This window comes from Lycium ferocissimum, chromosome 1, assembly GCF_029784015.1.
Source record: "Lycium ferocissimum isolate CSIRO_LF1 chromosome 1, AGI_CSIRO_Lferr_CH_V1, whole genome shotgun sequence".
In the NCBI taxonomy this organism is placed as follows: domain Eukaryota; kingdom Viridiplantae; phylum Streptophyta; class Magnoliopsida; order Solanales; family Solanaceae; genus Lycium; species Lycium ferocissimum.
This window is the reverse complement of record NC_081342.1, coordinates 575,903-595,525: the sequence shown is the minus strand read 5'-3', so window position 1 is coordinate 595,525 and position 19,623 is coordinate 575,903. Positions and strand designations below refer to the sequence as shown.

At 34.9% G+C, this 19,623-nt stretch overlaps 2 protein-coding genes across 2 annotated transcripts; both read left to right on the top strand.

Moving 5' to 3' along the window:
* Positions 1–3,096: 3,096 nt before the first annotated feature.
* LOC132060666 (ABC transporter G family member STR2-like) lies at positions 3,097–6,049 on the top strand. Its single transcript, XM_059453644.1, has 4 exons — positions 3,097–3,592; positions 3,953–4,695; positions 4,944–5,410; positions 5,526–6,049. The coding sequence occupies exons 1-4, from the start codon at positions 3,134–3,136 to the stop codon at positions 6,047–6,049; spliced, it is 2,193 nt and encodes a 730-aa protein (XP_059309627.1). The 5' UTR covers positions 3,097–3,133.
* Positions 6,050–9,105: 3,056 nt separating this feature from the next.
* Positions 9,106–16,603, top strand: LOC132059495 (leucine-rich repeat receptor protein kinase MSP1-like). The gene is made up of 3 exons (XM_059452473.1): positions 9,106–9,222; positions 11,515–11,583; positions 12,368–16,603. Exon 3 carries the CDS (start codon positions 12,431–12,433, stop codon positions 16,238–16,240), a length of 3,810 nt encoding a protein of 1,269 aa, XP_059308456.1. The 5' UTR covers positions 9,106–9,222; positions 11,515–11,583; positions 12,368–12,430; the 3' UTR covers positions 16,241–16,603.
* The last annotated feature ends 3,020 nt before the right edge of the window (positions 16,604–19,623 follow it).

Below are 19,623 nucleotides of genomic sequence, written 5' to 3'. Positions count from 1 at the left end.
GCGTCATAAACGACTGTCTGCTGTCATTTTTACAATAATAATTGGGCCCTCAAATTTAAAGATTTACTAGCTTGGTCCTAAGCTTTCCTATTTTCGTAGAAATAGCTTCCACCGGCCACTTTTCCACAATGTAATAATAGCCATATTGTCATGGAGTTTCGAATTTCACGCGTGACACTCGATGGCAATGTCTTGCTGTGTCACCTCTGAAGTTTAGAATTCCATGACAACGATTATTTTTCAATTTCAAAAAATAGAGAGTGGCTATTTGTGAAATTTATCCCTATTTTTCAACCAGTAAAAGGGTTGAAACACAATGCATTGAATTGAAGTGCATAAATCGCTAAAGTGCTTAAAGGGATAAGATCTATAACAAAGTATATTAGCAAAGCTACTTCCAGAATATTAGCTTACTACTGCTACTTTTTACTCTTCAGAAAAAGAAAAAAAAAATCTCGTTTTCATTATTTTGATATCCAAATTAAGGACATCACTTGTACAAAGTCAGCAATTGAGAGCTCTCTTGATATGAGCGTCTTACGTCAAAAGAAGTCAAAAATGTTCTGCTATAGATGCTCTCATTATAGAGGTCAACCAATGAGGTATGCGTATTATCAGCTTTTGGTTGACCAAAACAAGGACATGCTTTAAGGAAATTATAACAGGCATAATATCTTAAATATCCTTCAAAACTGGGCGAGTTTTATTTAGATCCGCTTAAATTATACTTGGTCCTAACTCTTAATTATCCCTATACTTGACTTTTCTATAATTATTATCTCCTCAAACAATAATTGGTCCTAATTACTTCCTTATACTTGAATTTTCTATAATTGTTACCCCTTCAAGAGAAAAATAGTAAATGAAGGAAAAGTTGATAGCTATATTTTAATGGAGGGATATAGAAGATATATGGAAGGAGATAAGGAAATAGCCATTGGAATGACTAAATATAAGGAAATGATATTTCAGATTTTTTTTTTACACATCAGATTAATATGATGTGGTTGTTATTTTACAATCTCACGCACTAAACGTAATTTTATTTGAAATCACTTAGATTATAGACCTTGTACGTGTATTCGAGAATTCATTACATATGTATAACTGTTTAGTCGCGAACCCGGTGACAAAAACCAATATGGATTACGATGCAAGTTCAGAACTCATAAACTTCAAATCTTGACCCCACCTCTATTCATACACCACAGTTATATAAAAAGAAGTTAAATAGTAATCTAAAGCCAAACTTTAATTCAATAAAATTAAAATGCACATACTCATTTGTAATTCACTTTATTAATTTTTAAAAGATTTTGTACCCTTTATTCTTTGCAAACTTGAATGTCTTCCTGTAAATAGATTAAATCATAGAACTAGTTACTTACTATTACTTAATTACTAGGAGCAAAAATAATAAGCAAAGTGCATAAATCATTTTGAGGACCCTATAGAATAGCATGAATTTATAAAGTTTTTAAGGTTTAGCACCTCAAAATCAACTCCAAGGCATATTGTGAAGAAGAATAAAGCGCAATATTCGCATGAGTATAGTATTAACTAGGATCGATGAGCTATAATTATGTCGTAACTATTATTACCGTTTGATGTGTTAGAATTTTGTAAAATAGTTATTTATTGCTATATTTGTTTGGACATAAAAACACATATGTTTTAGTTATTTGCTCATCGAAATAGTAAAATTGTTATACACATATCTCATTCTTTGTTTTTGTCACAAGCTACCTATTGCATTTTCGAAAGAAAAAAAAAAAACTATTGCATTTTCGATTATTATAATTTTTTCTGAAGAAAAATGCTTTTGTGAAAGCCAAAATTTGGTTCTTGAATTGGGCTAAGAAGTAGGCTTGGGCTTCATCTCATACATGGGCTAAAGATTGGGCGTTTTGCTAAGTAACAAGAGGGCCTGATGGACCAGCAGGAGAGTTCAGCCCATAAGCCTACAGTCCAAAACTGAGAATATACAGTCAAAAACAAAAATAATGTAAAAAAAATCATCCAATTTATCTATTTATCTTCATTAAAAATTAGATTACTTTTAAGCATTTTTATTTTTCTTAGTTTAAAGCTTCTTTTACAGCTTTCATCAGTTTTAGCCTTATAGCTAAATGTTAGTCAATTAAGTCCAATTCTTTCACACATGTTTCTATGTGACTGATGAATTTTGTCTATTATATGAGGAAGTTGTGAGGAAATAATCTCTTATACTCACTTATAATTTAAAGAGAGATGAAATGGAATTATTCAAATAACCGAGAGCTGCATCGAAATTTAAACCTATCTTCTCTGATGTGATTTTATTTGACATGAGTTGGAATAGGCTTGTGGTGATTGTACAAAAGGCTTGGAGAGTAGTATAGTAGTGCATACAGCTGCATTATTAAGAGTTTGTTATTAAGTTGTACGTATCACATTTCAGTCCCATAAGTTAGTTGAACACTTCAATCACAAGAATAGGACTTGCATATATCTCAAAATTAAAAGTTCACTGTTTTACTTATCTTCAATGGTAGGCCGATGTCTTTATAAATATTGAAAACATTTTGATAGAGGAACGATGTCATTAACCAGCGAGCTTGAACTGTAGGTCGGTTGACTCTCCAATTTTTCTCGGTTATGAAAGTGAAAGTGAGATTGTTGTTAAAAGTTAACAGAGTTAACTATTGAGAAAACCAAAGTAGACTAACGTTGGAGGAAAAAGTATATTCTACAATAATTATACAACCTATAAAACATATAAAAGTTAAAATGGTACTAATATTCAGGGTGATATTGGCAAATGGATCAAAGATAAGACAAGCACAAGTTGCAAATAGAGGATGAAGCAAACAAGAAAATATTTTCTCCGTATTGATCAAAACAACTTACAAAACGGATTACTCAATGTTAAATGTAATTATATTAGCCTTGGAAATGCCTCCTTTGGAAAGTCATTTTCTCAGCGTCACCCTTTATAATTCCCCTGCAAATCATCTAAATTCTTTGGGACACATAGTTATCCAAAAAAAAAAAAAAAAAAGAAAGAAAGAACTAGTAGTCCCCAATAAGTCTATATATAAATCACACAGGTGAGCTTAAGTTTTGTGCACGGACAGTGTAAACTACTTTGACTATGGGGCATGTTGTGGACATAGGAAAGCCGGTAAATTATACAGGGGGGCTCGAGTTCTCAAGCCTAACATACACAGTGACAAAGAGGATCAAAGATGAAAATGGGAAATGGTTAAGTCAAGAAGTGGACTTGTTGCACCAAATAACAGGCTATGCACCAAAAGGTTGCATTACTGCAGTTATGGGCCCAAGTGGTGCTGGAAAGTCCACACTTTTAGATGGATTGGCTGGAAGAATTGCAAGTGGAAGCCTTAAGGGTAAAGTGTCTATGGGTGGGCTTGATATGAGTCCAAGATTGATTAAAGGAAGTTCAGCTTATATAATGCAAGATGATAGACTCTTTCCAATGCTTACTGTCTATGAGACATTCATGTTTGCTGCTGATTTTAGATTGGGGTCACTCTCGACGACTGAAAAACAGGAGCGTGTTGAGAAGCTGATCGAGCAACTTGGATTGTCTGTAAGTCGACGACAACTCATTCGCTAATGTTATATAGTCAAACTTCTTTATACCAACATCGTTTGTGTGGATATATTTTGGTTCTTTATAGCGAAATGTTGTTATACAAAACATAAAATATAACATAATATGAAAAACGAGTTGCAAAGAAAACTTGGTTGTTATATTGAAACATTGTTATAGAGGATGACTACTGTAGAGATGTCAAACTGTATAATCGTCATGTTTCTTGAGAACCAAATATAAGTAACTTTTAACATATGTTATAAGATGTACTTAATTTGAGCATCATTCTTTCACGTCTCTAGAATTTCCTAAATTTGAATCATTATGTGGTTTTGATCGTTTATTTGAATGCAGTCGACTAGGAACACTTACATAGGTGATGAAGGGACTCGAGGAGTTTCTGGTGGTGAACGTCGTAGGGTGTCAATTGGTGTGGACATTATACATGGACCTTCATTGTTGTTCTTGGATGAGCCTACTTCAGGTCTTGATTCAACTAGTGCTCATAGTGTAATTGAGAAGGTGCACGATATAGCCCGAGCTGGAAGCACTGTGATTCTAACGATTCATCAACCTTCGCACCGCATTCAGTTGCTTCTTGATCATCTAATAATCCTGGCTCGCGGACAACTCATGTACCAAGGAGCACCGAATGATGTATCACACCATCTTGTCAGGATGGGACGAAAAGTGCCAAAGAACGAAAGCTCGATAGAACACTTAATTGATGTGATTCAGGAATATGACCAATCTGAGCTTGGAGTAGAAGCAATAGGAGCATTTGCACTTACTGGTATGAAACCTCCACCAATCGGTGCAGCAGCAACACACGAGATGTCAGCTTCCACCGTGCCTCCATCACCTGCCCGCCTATCACACCGTGCTAAACATCAGGCCATGGAGGCACAGGGTCGTGACAAGGCAAGCAAACGTCTTCGTTTGCAAACCGGTGCACAAGATGACACAGGATTTGATCACAGTGTTAGGAGTCCCTGGAATACATCCAAGTCCTGGACTGCCAGCCATAGTGGTGTTCTACAATCTCTAGGCTTTTCACCAGCTAGGCGCAATGATCCTAGAAGTCCAAGTGTAATGGGGTAAAACATTCACTTCACTTCTATTTCATGTTATACAAATGTCTTTCAGGTTAAAATTCAATAAATACACGCTGACAGCCTGAAAGATAACTATAGGTAACGCTCCATATTAAATGGTACTAATAGCGAGGAAAATAAGACAGATATTTTATTACATGTTGAAATGCTATGATATTGTAGAAGATTATTTAGGTTGTTAGTATATAGTATAAGTTAAATCTGACTAACCATTTTGGATGTTGGTGCAGTTCTTCACCAGGATGCTATGCCTACTCTACAGAGATCGTTCAAAGTACTCCAACTCCGAATAGTAGTGACTACACTGTCAACGAAAATGACTATTTGACGCCCAATGATTTTGCGATCAATACCAATCATTCTTTCCATGATCCAGGGCCAAAATTTGCAAATTCCTTCTTCTCAGAGACGTGGATTTTGATGAGAAGAAACTTTATAAACATCATGCGCACTCCTGAACTTTTCCTCTCGAGGCTTGTAGTACTAACAGCCATGGGAATTATGATGGCTACGATGTTCCTGCATCCCAAAGAAAACCTTCAAGGCATAACGAATCGTCTCAGTTTCTTCATCTTCACTTGCACCCTCCTTTTCTTTTCGTCCAATGATGCTGTTCCTGCTTTCATTCAAGAACGATTTGTCTTCATCCGAGAGACCTCTCACAATAAGTATAGGGCCTCTTCATACACAATTGCAGGTCTGATTACATTTTTTTGAACTTATTACTCCATGCTAGTACTTAGGGTACATATCTTTTCGAATAAATCTACTAGTGGACGTCGTCCTAATAAGTGTTGTACAAAATGTTGCAGGTCTAATTACATATCTTCCGTTCCTAGCTCTCCAGGCTGCAGTTTATGCAGTGATTGTTTGGTTTGCACTATCGCTTCGAGGGCCATTCATATATTTCTTGGTAGTTTTATTCATGTCACTACTCTCCACGAATTCATTCGTTATATTCGTGAGCTCGGTGGTACCAAATTACATACTAGGATATGCTGCTGTTATTGCTTTCACCGCGCTATTTTTCTTGTTTTGTGGCTATTTCTTGAACAGCAATGACATGCCGAAGTACTGGAAATGGATGAACTATGTTTCAACTATGAGTTATCCATATGAAGGACTGTTAATGAATCAGTATCAAACAAATGAATCTTTTGGAAAAGATCCTCTTGGAAGAGATGTTACTGGTTTTGGAATATTGAAATCACTTAATATTTCACAAGATCCAGGCAAGAAGTGGGAAAAAGTATATGTAATGTTGGGATGGGCTGTTTTTTACAGGGTTCTGTTTTATATTGCTCTCAGATTCTTTTCAAAGAATCAGAGGAAATGAAATACTAATACAAAAAGTAGTAGGCATTGTAAAATTTATTTTGTTCACATACAAAGTTACAAACTTGAATTGTATGTTTAATACTATCAATATATCTTTTCTTCTTTTTATTCTGAAGAAAGTTGTATGACATGTAGATAAGGGTGGCAAAATTAATCCATGATTCCTCAATCCACTCAGCTTATTTTGATCATTAATTCCCAACCAAATTAATCCATGATTCCTCAATCCACTCAGCTTATTTTGATCAATAATTTCCAACCAACTTAGCCCATTTGACACCCCTGCATTATTGCGAAGGTCTTTCTCAGGCACTAATGGCGTTCAAAAACTTCAAAATATGGGAACACTTAATCGGCTTGAGAAGGGCTTAACTAACTGGTTGTACATAGGTGGAAGTAGGGGTGTCAATGGTTTTCAAAAAACCACCGAACCGTACCGTACCGAATCGATTTTATGTTTCCTTAATAAAACCGACAGTTTTTATAAAAATTTATAACCGTACCGAATAATTGGGTTGGTTTTAAATTTTATAAAAATAAACGAAAAATACCTAACCGTACCGAATACATTTATATATGTAAAAGATATTCTATATATTAGATTTAAATATAATAAATATTAAAATTTTCGTCTTGAGTTCGGGATGATGAAATAATTAACACCTAAAGTTTCAACTCTAAAACCTATTAAACTACTCCTATTGAAATTAAATTAGTTCTAGCGTCTCGAATAGTAACTAGCTACTCTTATTGGATACTTAATCTTAGTGGTCTCAGTTCTTGAGTCCCATCTTGATTGATTATTGCCCCCTCATGCGATATAAATTATACTTTTTGTCTTTGCTTGACATTGTTTTACACTACCGTAAAATAGTGGGATCAATCTTTATTCTTATTGTCTTTCATGTTTTCTTGATTCATCACCTTTTAAACAGTAAAAATGTCTAGAACTTTAGCCAAAGTCCTATTGAAGTATGCATGATATCGTGTCTTTAACTTTTACTAGTGACTATGACATGATGTTGCTTTGTTTTTAAAAAAATCGAAAATTAACCGAATCGTACCGCTACCGAAGAAAAACCGAGATGATGGGACGGTTTCGAAAAGTCTAATTTTGGTTCTACAAAGTAAAATAACCGAAAAATTGGTATGGTATAAATTTTATAAAATAACCGCCCAAACCGTACCATTGACACCCCTTACCGTAGAAGCATATTTCTTTTGTGTGATCAATCAAATATACTATTTTTATGCAGGATTTAATATTGAAATTAATGATATCTAACCAAACAAAGATATAAGAGTGTTATTTCAGGAATAGTTAATTTGAGAGTTGATTTTTCCATAGAACATTTTCATACAACAAAATAAAAGTTAATCTAAACTCTTTTTCAGTAAACGGTTGAATCTAAAGTGTGTTGAAATAATGACTTTTGTTCTTTTGTGATCTGATTTCATTATAGTAATCTTTTTGTTTAATGATGTGCTTCCGTTACAGTTCTTATGATATCATAGTCTATGTCAGATTATCATAATTGAACTCTTGTTTGACTATAGAATATGATGCTCGTAATAATTAAAAATATTGAACGCAAAGAATTACTCCTACTAACCATAAAAATAAACTTTTACTTAAAATAGAATTTAGCAATAATAATTTATAAATGATACCGAAGAAAACATAATTTATCCAAAATTTCAAAAATCTTGTAACTAAAACAAATGCCATGTCTTATATAATTTTAGTTTCCTACAACTTTAAATTAATTTTCCAACAGACACAACCTAATCATATTTTACTCTTTCTAAGTTGCCTCTTTCCTTAAATAATAATAAAAAAAACTATTTAATGATTATGTAAATAAGGATAATTTTAGAAGAATAAGATTAATTTTTTCTGGAAATCCTAAAACGCCACTTATTTTGATCATAAAAGCTCTTCTTTTTCAATTTCGATACCCATTAATGACCTAAGAAATTTCACCAAACAAAAAAATGCGGATTGTACGTTGTAACTCTTTGGGTAATGCTCCTAACGAACGATCCGAGGGTGAAGTATGGTTAACGTTGAATCTAGAGGACATATTATTGGATGAATACCTTTGGTAGCTAATTCTGTTGATAGTACGGTAGTAGCATCTAAATGTGCAAGTGTCATAGCGGGATACAAAGTTCATATTTCCACTTTATTTTTGTCCAAACAAACAAAGTACTAATAATACTCTTGTCGAATGTTTAAATACTCTTTAAGGTTTAACTTCAAATAATTATTTTTTTCAAGTGTGTGTATTGGCCAATACGTACTATTAGGGGCCGTGTGATATGAGGGGTAAGGTGGAATATCTCGGTATAAATTGATCTCATACGTAATTTTGGATATCCCACCTTATCCCATTATACTTGGGATTATTTTATCCACCTCTCAAGTATGATAAATTAGTCCAAAAAGTAAAATCTCAGAAATATAATAACGGAATAATTTAGTCCGCGAACAGACGACCCCTTAAGCAAGGGGTGAATCAAAGGAAAAGTGACTAACCAAACACAGGATGAGGAAAAAAACTTTTATTTTCCCCTCCCTAGCATGTCTTAAAAGTGCGTTAAAGAATATTTTAAACCGACCCCAAAAATAAGGAACATTTGGTGTCAGGCAAAATCCCAAGTTTCTCTTACTAATAGATAAACCAAACAGAGAATAAGAAAAAAGAAACATGTATGTTTGTTCCCTGCCTTACCTATTTTCCGAACACATGATAATAATGAGCCTAGTCGTACCCATAGAGTAAACGAGAAAATGAGTGGGAAAAGGAAGAAGAAAAAGATATATTTGTGTTATAAGGGTGAGGTCAGGTAGTGGAAAAAAGAACGTAACCGTCCTTATGACAGTCCCAATTTTGGATGCATGTGATAGTGAAACCGTATCACGCCTTTGGCACCACCCCACACACTCCATTGATGAGTACTATTAGTACTCACTCTAACAAAACAGTATCAAATTTTCTGATTCTCTTACACAGTTTTCATTTTCAGTTACACAGTTTTTATTTTTTGCTTTTCTTCACTATTGGCTTCTCAAAAACAGACCCCATTAACTTAATATCACCCTGAAAAAAAAAAAAAAAAAAAACCCCATCATCAAACATACCAGCTACTTCTTCTTTTCCTGAAAAGGTAAGTTCTTTTTTGTTGAATTTTTTTTTTTCATTTCCAAGAACTCCATGTTTTTTGGCTCCTTTTTTTGCTGATAGTATTTTTTTTTTCGGTGTGTGATTTTCTGTTGATTCTTTCAATGCCTATTTGTATGTTCTTACCTCATTGGGTTCGGTTTTGTTTGATCACTTAAAGTGTTTTTCTTGTGCTTTTCATGAATGAGTTATCACTATTAAAAAATCTCTACCTAAATATTTAAGTGGTATTTTCACACGAAAAAATTAGCAAGTTTCCAGTGTTTCAATAAAATCTCACCATGCTTTTTTCCGGTGAATTGACTTGGTAGAGATGAAGCGGGAAAATTATATTTTACATTACAAATTTCCCGAACATCGGAGGGAAAAATCATTATTTCTAGCAGTGTATGAGTGTGTGAAATAGCCAAAAAGTGTGTGGAACAGAATATCAATCTGAAATCCCAAGATCAACGTCCTCTTCTTTTTCTTCTTGTTCTAAAAGGTACCTTTTTTTTTTTTTTTGAAGTTTTTGATTTCTAATTATACACCATTTTGTACCACCTTCACTGTATTTTCACCTCATTTTTGTTCATGGGTTGAGTCTTTTTTTGATTTATTTAATGTTTCATTCAAAAAACTTCCTGATTTGCATTACCATGTTTTTTGGTTCTTAGCTCATTTTTTTTTGTTAAGTGGGTTTTCTTGTTCTACTTTTATTTCTTTTTCTCCTTTTTTCATTTATATATGTGGTTTCTTTCTTTTTTTTAGCTTGTCATTTGTGAGAAAAAATTTGTTAGGTTATACATGTTGTTTCATTCTATTCTTGTGTACGCAACATATGAACTCGCTTTGAATAAATTTTTATCATATATATATATATACTGTATGTCTTTGTGTTTGAAAAAAGTGCTGTTCTTGGCAGTTTTTTACTCCCTCTGTTCCAATTTATGTGATATTTTTCGCTTCCCGAGATTCAAACTATATGAACTTTGACCAACGTTTTGAGATGTATTTTTTTACCAAATTGATATGACAAAAATTGCAACTTATAGTACTTTTCATGCAGTTTTTAAATATATAATTTTTTTATCTTAAAAAATTGAGTTAATCTAATTCAATTTAACTTCAATATTTAGTCAAATTGACTCTTGAAAAGCGAGATGTATCACATAAATTGGGACGGAGGGAGTATTAACTACAACTACTTATAACTTGAATTTGGAAAAAAAAGACATTGACAAGTGTTATGGGAGAGTCTCATTTTAGTCACACATAATGTGTAGATCTATAAATGTTTCCCTTTTTTTGTATGGAACCCATTTGGTTGTTGTACAGTTTTTTGCTATTTTTAGTAAATTTATGCGCGTGAGAAATGCTTAAAGATTTATGGCTATTTTTTGATATAGAATAACGTGCATATCAAATGTTGTTGAGATCTTTCTTGAGCCCAATGCCTAGTTGTCTAATACATAAAGTTATCAGCTTTTTTTTTTTTTTTTTTTGCTCCACAGTTTTGCCACTCGAGATTCCTCATATTTTCACTCTTGTCTTTTTGTGACTTGTTGATTTTCCAGTAATACTCCCTCCGCATCAAAAAAAGAATCTACTTAGTCATTTATATAAATTGACTAAACTACTTCTAATTAAATATGTATTGAGATTTGATCACATAACACTTAATAGGGGCAAATCTTAAAAGATAAGGTTAATTGTTTCTTGATTTAATAAGTGGACATTTTTTTTTTATCAAAAAAGAAAAAAAAGGCTAAGTAGACTCTTTTTTTTATCCGGAGGGAGTAACTGATAACTTGTTATTTGGCATTTTTCTTGGCCTTTTACAGTATAGTACTAGTTTTTTGTACTTTGTACAAAGCATTAATCATAATTTTGATGAAGGTTTAACTGGTAATATTAACTAATTGGGCATGTTACTAGTACTAATTAATGCTCTTTTATAATTATGTTTAGACATAGATTTTCCTATTTCTTTGGTTCAGCTTTGATGAAATCTTTTGTAGTCGAACCAAATATATTAAGTAACTTATCTTAAGCTTTACAAAAGATGAAACACTATACTATCATATGTGTGATGGATAATATTATGGTTAACACCATATTTAATGTCTTTAAGCCTGTTTTTGTACTTTCCAGGTACTATAGAATACAATGGTCTTGGATTTTCACTTCTCATAAATCAATTCTTGACACCATTTCATAATATAAAAGAATATCCAATAATTTGTTCTTTAATGACAAAAATAGATTTGAAATTTATACAGTTTTTGCTTTATTATAGGAGAGTTTTCGAGCTGGTTTCTTGGGTGATGAAGTTGGTACATTTAACTTGAAGGTGCACACTGCATTGGTATATAAGTTTGAATTCAGTCTTGCCATTTTGTATCTATGACTTTTATCTTAATGCTAAAAATTGTTTGAAGAATGTATTTTCCTCCAACTTCTTCATGAACTTCAGTCAGCCAAATCTGCATATCTGCAAATAGAACTGAAGTGTTTTTTTTTTTTTTGTTTTTTGGCTGATTGTTGTTAGTCGAAGAAGCTATGTTTTTTCTATCCATGGCTTTGCTATACAAAATGAATTCAGGTGTATGTTTTCAGAAGGTTAGATTCAAAATAGTCCCTTAAGTATGCATTTAACAGTTTTGGTAACAATTTTAGTCGGGGGAAAAAAGATTTAACCATAAACATCAACAAAGTCTCATCAAATCCTAAAATATGCAACACAAAAATTGCCCTAGACATTATGAAAAAAAAAATAGCAGAAATTACACCTCAAAAGCTGCTCTAGACTCTGAAATAAATCAAAAATAGCATAAACTACAAAAAATGTACCTCTAAATTTGAGTTCCCACTAATTTCCTTTTTTTTTTTCATAGTTCCAGTCAAATCTAATTAAATATCAGATGGAGACTAAAAGTGTTATCTTTTGGCAAACTTTTTTGGCAAACTTAAAGGACCAAAACTATTAAGCGCATGCTTAAGGGACTATTTTCAACCTACACTCAAAACATAAGGGACTATTTTCGTCATTTTCTCTATGTTTGCATGTACCTATTAGTTCATCTTAGCATGATGCATATTTGATTTCACTTTATAGCTTTGTTTCATCTTATTCATGGAATACCCTGCAGATTCATTCTTTGAAACTGAAGTGAACCAGCATAAAAATAGTGTATCTTCCATTGATCATCAGAATGAAAAAAAAAGGTTCAACATGGGAGGCTTGTGTACTAATGATCATCCTTCTCTGCTTTACTCAACAACCAGTAGTCACAACTGGCTATTTGGTCCGTGACATCGAGTTACTGAAGGCTCTCCGAAATTCTCTTGTCCAGAAAAAGGATGTTATTCCCAGTTGGTTTGACACAAATGCTACTCCATGCAATTGGACCGGCATAGAGTGTGAAGGTGGACGTGTTATCCGGATTGATTTTCCATGTTCAGTGTCACCACTAAATTTACCATTTCCTGGAAGCATTGGAAAATTCAGATCCCTGAAGTACCTGAATCTCAGCCATTGTGCCCTCACTGGTAATATACCGATAGATGTTTGGAGTCTGGAGAATTTGGAGACACTAGACTTGACTGACAACAGGTTAACTGGCCAGCTGTCTCCAGCTATATCTAACCTGAGAAACCTGAAACATCTTGTGCTCGACGATAACAGGTTTTCAGGCAATTTACCATCAAAAATTTGTGAGCTAAAGGAGCTAAGGGAGTTATCAGTTCATGCAAACTCTTTTTCTGGCGATCTTCCTGATGAGATCGGAAACATGGACAAGTTGCAGTCTCTTGATTTCAGCTCAAATTTCTTCTCTGGTAGTCTACCTTCCAGTCTAGGTAATTTGGGGGAGCTTCTATATATCGATGCCCAGCAAAACAACTTGACTGGATTGATATGTCCAGAAATTGGAAAGCTAAGTAAGCTTAGAATTCTTACTCTCTCATCCAACATGTTGACTGGACCTATTCCTGGAACAATTGGCCGTTTGAAGCAGCTGGAGGCGCTTGATCTTCAAAACTGCACATTCACTGGAAGTATTCCTGAAGAGATTTCAGAATTGAGTAATTTGAATTACTTGAATGTAGCCCAGAATGAATTTGATGGAGAGCTTCCTTCAACCATTGGAAAGCTAGAAAATCTGGTTTACCTAATTGCTTCAAATGCCGGATTGTCTGGAACAATCCCTTCAGAGCTAGGGAACTGTAAAAAGCTCAAGTTAATAAATTTGTCCTTTAACTCGTTTTCTGGTCCATTACCTGAAGGTCTTTCTGGGTTGGATTCACTTAAATCCCTTGTGCTTGATTCAAACCGCTTATCAGGCCCCCTGCCTACGTGGATTTCCAACTGGACGCAAGTAGAGTCAATAATGGTGTCAAAGAATTTCTTAACTGGATCTCTTCCCCCACTTTATCTCCCTTTGCTATCCGTTCTCGATGTCAGTTCCAACAGGTTATCTGGTGAGTTGTCTTCAGGGATATGTAGGGCCGAGTCATTGAGCATTCTGCTGTTGTGGGATAACAACTTCACTGGTGACATCCAAAGTACTTTCAGGAATTGTTCAAGCCTCACAGATTTGGTGTTGTCTGGAAACAACCTCTCAGGAAAACTGCCTGATTATCTAGGGGAGCTTCAGCTCATTACTCTTGAGCTATCGAAAAACCAATTTTCCGGGAAGGTACCAGATCAACTATGGAAGTCGACAACATTAATGTCGATCTCACTCGGCAACAATGTGCTCGAAGGTCCAATTCAACCGACCATTGCAAAACTTTCAACCCTTCAGAGATTGCAACTTGATAATAATCTGTTTGAAGGAAGCATACCGCATACCATTGGTAACTTGAAGAATCTGACCAATCTCTCTCTTCATGGCAACAAGTTAACCGGAAATATTCCGTTGGAGCTTTTTGAATGTACAAAGTTGGTATCTCTTGACCTTGGTGCAAACAGACTTTCAGGTGAAATTCCCAGATCAATATCTAAGCTGAAATTGCTAGACAATTTGGTTCTGTCTAACAATCAGTTTTCCGGTCCTATACCTGAGGAAATTTGTTCCGGATTCCAGAATATTCCTTTACCGGACTCCGAATTCACACAGCATTATGGCATGCTTGATTTGTCCAACAATGAACTAACAGGGTCCATCCCACACTCAATTAAGGATTGCATAGTTGTGACTGAATTACTTCTACAGGGAAATAAGCTCACAGGGATCATTCCTCGCGAAATTTCTCTGCTCGGTAATTTAACATTGCTTAATCTATCTTTCAATTCCTTGACAGGTCCAGTTTTTCCTCAGTTGTTCTCAATGACAAGCCTCCAAGGTCTCATACTTTCTCATAACCAGATAAGTGGATCTATTCCTGATAATCTTGACTCTATGATGCCAAGTTTAGTCAAGCTAGACCTTTCATATAACCGGTTAACTGGCTCATTGCCCCCTTCTGCATTTAGTGTCAAAAGTTTGACTTACCTGGACATCAGCATGAATTCTTTCTCAGGCTCATTATCTTTTAACTTTAGAACCTCCAGCTCTTTGTTGGTCCTAAATGCTAGCAACAACCAACTCTCCGGTCCTCTTGATGATTCTCTCTCTAATCTAACGTCCTTGTCCATACTAGATCTCCATAACAATTCAATTACAGACAACTTACCACCTTCATTTTCCGCTCTTGCTTCCCTGACATATCTTGACTTATCCAGCAACAGTTTCCAAAAGTCTTTTCCTTGTAGCATTTGTGACATAGAAGGCCTTGTTTTTTCCAATTTCTCCGGCAACAAATTCACTGGACTAGCCCCTGATGTGTGCACTAAAGCTAGGAAATGCATACCAAGTGAACCTGTTTTACCTCCTAGGGGAAGTATTTATGCATCTGCACCAGTTCTAAGCCATGCGTCTGTCTTGGGTATCATCTTTGTTGCATTGATCCTTTCTCTTGTGGTGCTAATCGGAGTTCTCACATGGAGAATGCTCATGAGACAAGTAGATGTACTTCTCGACAGAGTTAAAGGTAAGGAAGGAAAGAAAACAGACCCCACATCTACAGATGAGCTTCTGATTAAGAAGACAAAGAAGGAGCCTCTGAGTATCAACATTGCAACGTTCGAGCAGTCTTTGTTACGGATAAATCCAACAGCTATTCTCTCAGCCACTGAGAACTTCAGCCAGAGTTATATTATCGGTGATGGTGGCTTTGGTACTGTATACAAAGCCAAACTGCCTGAAGGCCGGACTATTGCAGTTAAGAGGTTAAACGGGGGCCACATGCATGGTGATCGTGAGTTCTTTGCTGAAATGGAAACAATTGGGAAAGTAAAACATGATAATCTGGTGCCATTGCTTGGGTATTGTGTCTTTGCAGATGAGAGATTCTTAATATATGAATATATGGAGAATGGAAGCCTTGATTTCTGGTTGAGAAACCAATCAGATGCAGTAGACGTACTTGATTGGCCAACTCGTTTCAAGATTTGTCTAGGGTCAGCTCGTGGACTTGCGTTCCTACACCATGGTTTTGTTCCACACATAATCCACAGAGACATCAAGTCAAGCAATATACTCCTAGACAGGAATTTTGAACCACGAGTATCCGATTTTGGCCTGGCTCGGATAATTAGTGCATGTGAGAGCCATGTTAGTACAATCCTTGCTGGTACATTCGGGTACATACCACCCGAGTATGGACAGACCATGATGGCTACAACCAAGGGCGATATCTACAGCTTTGGAGTGGTGATGTTGGAATTGGTGACAGGACGGGCACCAACAGGACAGGCTGATGTTGAGGGAGGAAATCTTGTTGGTTGGGTGAGGTGGATGGTTGCAAATGGCAGGGAGATTGAAACGTTGGATCCGTCGTTTTCTGGTTCAGGATTATGGAAGGATCAAATGCTGCGCGTTCTTGCTATTGCAAGGTCATGCACCAACGATGAGCATTGGAAGCGGCCAACAATGCTCGATGTGGTAAAACTGTTGAAGGAGGCCAAAAGCAATGCCTAGCTTACAAGTCCAACAAATAGTAATGAATGGTCTTGTAGGGTTATAGTTCTCTATGTTATGCTGTATCTGTATTATGAGTTTATAGAAGTCAGATGTAATGTAAGTTAAGAGATATGGTGGATGCTTAACCAAAAGTTGAAAAGAAACTATGTTGTTCCCATAAATTGATCAGATATAGAAGTTTATGTATGACACTTGTTATTCATAAGCTCTCACTTGAGAGTACTATAGTTTTTCTTCATACAGATGACAGAGAGGGAAATCATAGAGTCATCCTAATCTTCCCTTCAGGTGCAAAAGAAAAAGAGCTAACTCCCCGCTAATCCAGAATTACAGACAGGATTAAACTCAGTTCGGTTCGATCTTTCTTAGCATTTGTAACTCATTATGTTTTTAACGTCATAGATTCATATTTACTATTTGTTGTAACTTTAATGAAATTTCACGCGTATTTATACTCCGCATCCAAAGTAATTGGTTTCAAATAGACCTGGTAAGTCAAAGCTACATCTGCCCCGTCTGAAATTGAAAACTCAACCAAGCGCGGGATATCATAATCTCGCATATCCCAAAATTGTTATTCCTTATCTCGCAGACCAAACTATCATTTGTGTGTGCATGAACTTCCACCAACTAATCACGATATGGATCTAACAATTAATCCACTAAAGAATGGCATAATATAAAAAAGGATATGTCTCTTGATTTTCATGCACGACAAAATTGGACCGTGATCACGAGCAGAATAGTTGCATCTCGACCATAGAAGAGTTGGTTTGATTAATTTGTGGGCTCTGCTGAATTATTTCTTAAAATGGACAAGTAATCAGCCAAAATTAGGCACCTAATTACTAATCTAACCCACTGTACTCAATCCATAATTTATTCTCCTTTTTGCTTTCTCATTTAGTTTCCACAAACCTCCATTTGGCGTACGTGTCTTCGTTAGCGGAGACAAAAATTCTAACGAGGAAATTGGATACAGAAATTATTACACTATCAAGGGCGGAGTTACAATATTAGGTACAAGTTTAGACGAACCCATAGCTTTTGCTTAGACTCTTTACATTACGAAATCCATTAATACATATAAATATTTAATCATAAACCTAGTAACTAAAACGAACTATGAATTTGGTGACAAATTTAGATCATAACCTTTAAATCACTAATTACTTTAAAAGTTTTCTTTATCTAAGAGAATTCAATACTACTTTTTTTAACCAATCCGACACAAAGCAAGGGGAAGTGGTAAAGGTAAACACCCAATGTATGTCTCCTAAAATTTATACTTAATACAAGTCGACAAATGATAATATATCACTTATGTAACCTTCATATGTCACAAATTCTGATTTAATCCTTTCTCTATCAAATCTGTTTTTAGAGCCATGTTTTCCTTATGAAGAACTATATAATAAATATAAGTATGTTGCCCTTTTCTTTCCCTTTCAAACAAACACAAAGAATATAGAAGCTATGATTTTAATTATATATGAAGGAAAAAATGGCAATAGTTAGAAAAAGTATGTGCAAGAAGAATTAAATTAGCAGTACAGCAAACTCATTGACCATTTCTTTTCTTTTTGTGAGGATGAAGAAATAATTGTGATTATTTTGAAGTGACAAAATGTCCCTTGCCATTCACTCTTTCCACTGAGGTGATCAGGTGACACACCATGCAATGGGATTGGGGAGGAATTGGGATTTGGGAATATGAGTAGATTAATTAAGGATTAATCAAGATAATTTAGACGTAGCATCTTTCCAATGGATGACTGATATCCAAACAAACAGAAAAGGAATTGAATCTTGGGATCCACTTAAATCAAAGAGAATGATTAGACCCAAAAAAAAAATAAAAAAAATGCAAGACTCCATATTGAGACTCACTAGATATAAAGTTAACTTCAAAAATAACAGAGAACATGCTCAAAAAAAAAAAAGTGAAACTTTCATCACCATTAAATAAAAGGATAATACGTACGTATTTTGCATATATTTAACTAACGTGTCAAGAGTCTTTTTAATTTTTAAATTTTGTGCTTAGTCAATAGATAAAATGAATGGGCCGGACGGAGCATTTGACAATCATTTGTGAGCATGAACTTCCATTGATGAATCGCGATCTGTAACGACCCGTTAGGTTGTTTTGGTAGTTTTACTTATTTTGCCCTAAAAGACCCTTTTCTTAGCCTTAGGTTGGTGGTTTTGATGTGCGGGTATGAGTGACACGGTTTTCGAGGCAATCAGATTGGAATCGGAGGGAGAAATTTAAGTTTTAAATCCTTAAGTTTGATTTTAGGTAAAACTTTGATCAATAGTTGACTTTTGTGTAAACTCATTCGGGATCGAATTCTGATAGTCCCTTTAGGTCCGGAACGTCATTTATGACTTAGTTGAGCCTTTGGTTCGGGTCCCAAGGTGTTCGGGTGTGTTTTGAATCGTTGGTTGGGATTTTGGAAGTTTAAGGATTTGGAGTTGACCTTGATCAACACAGGGTCAAGACAATCTCTTTCGGAAATTCTAAGTGCGCGAGCAAGTTCGTAGCGTCGATTATACTCAAGTTGCATACTTGGTTTGTGTTGGGTAGGGGTATACATGAACCGAGTTGTTTCGGATTTTTTAAATACCAAACCAAACAAACTGCTTCAGGTTTTTAAATTTATAAACCTAATCAAACTAATAAAATTTGGGTTTTTCAACCTCAGATTTTTTCGAGTTATTCGGTTTTCTCGGATTTTTTTTTCCGGAAAAGTCTTCATACAAAACATATAACTTTTACTTCAAATATTTCTTTAGTCCTAGTAAGTAGGGGTGTTCACGGAAAACTGAAAAATCAAACCAAACCGAAGAGAAAAAATGATAGTTTTTTGTCTGATGTGATTTTGATTTTAAGCAAAAAATAATCGAAACAAACCGACAATATAAATATCTATCTAAAAATTATAGATGCATAATAAATACGCTCAAACACACACACACAAAAACACATATATGTACAATCAAACGTCTCTATAATTGTCATTCGTTATAACAACATTTCACTATAACGGCCTGATTTTCTCCGAAACCGATTTTTCATGTTATATTTTACTTCTCTATAACAGCATTCTGCCTATAACAGCAATGACATCCATTATAGCGGTACACTCTTTGTAAAATTATCTCTTTATAACAGCCATACTCAAATAGCGTGTAATAATATTTTGTAAGAAATATATTATGTGACAACAAAAGTGTCGATGAAGAGCCTCAACCTACTGCAACTTGGAGCTAGAAGAGTCAACTGTTAAGCACTTAGATAGCCTTTAAGGGAAAGCTATTGAATTTCGTTTAGCTGAAAGTTTGGACAAAATTCTTCGTCAGTTCAAGCATTATAT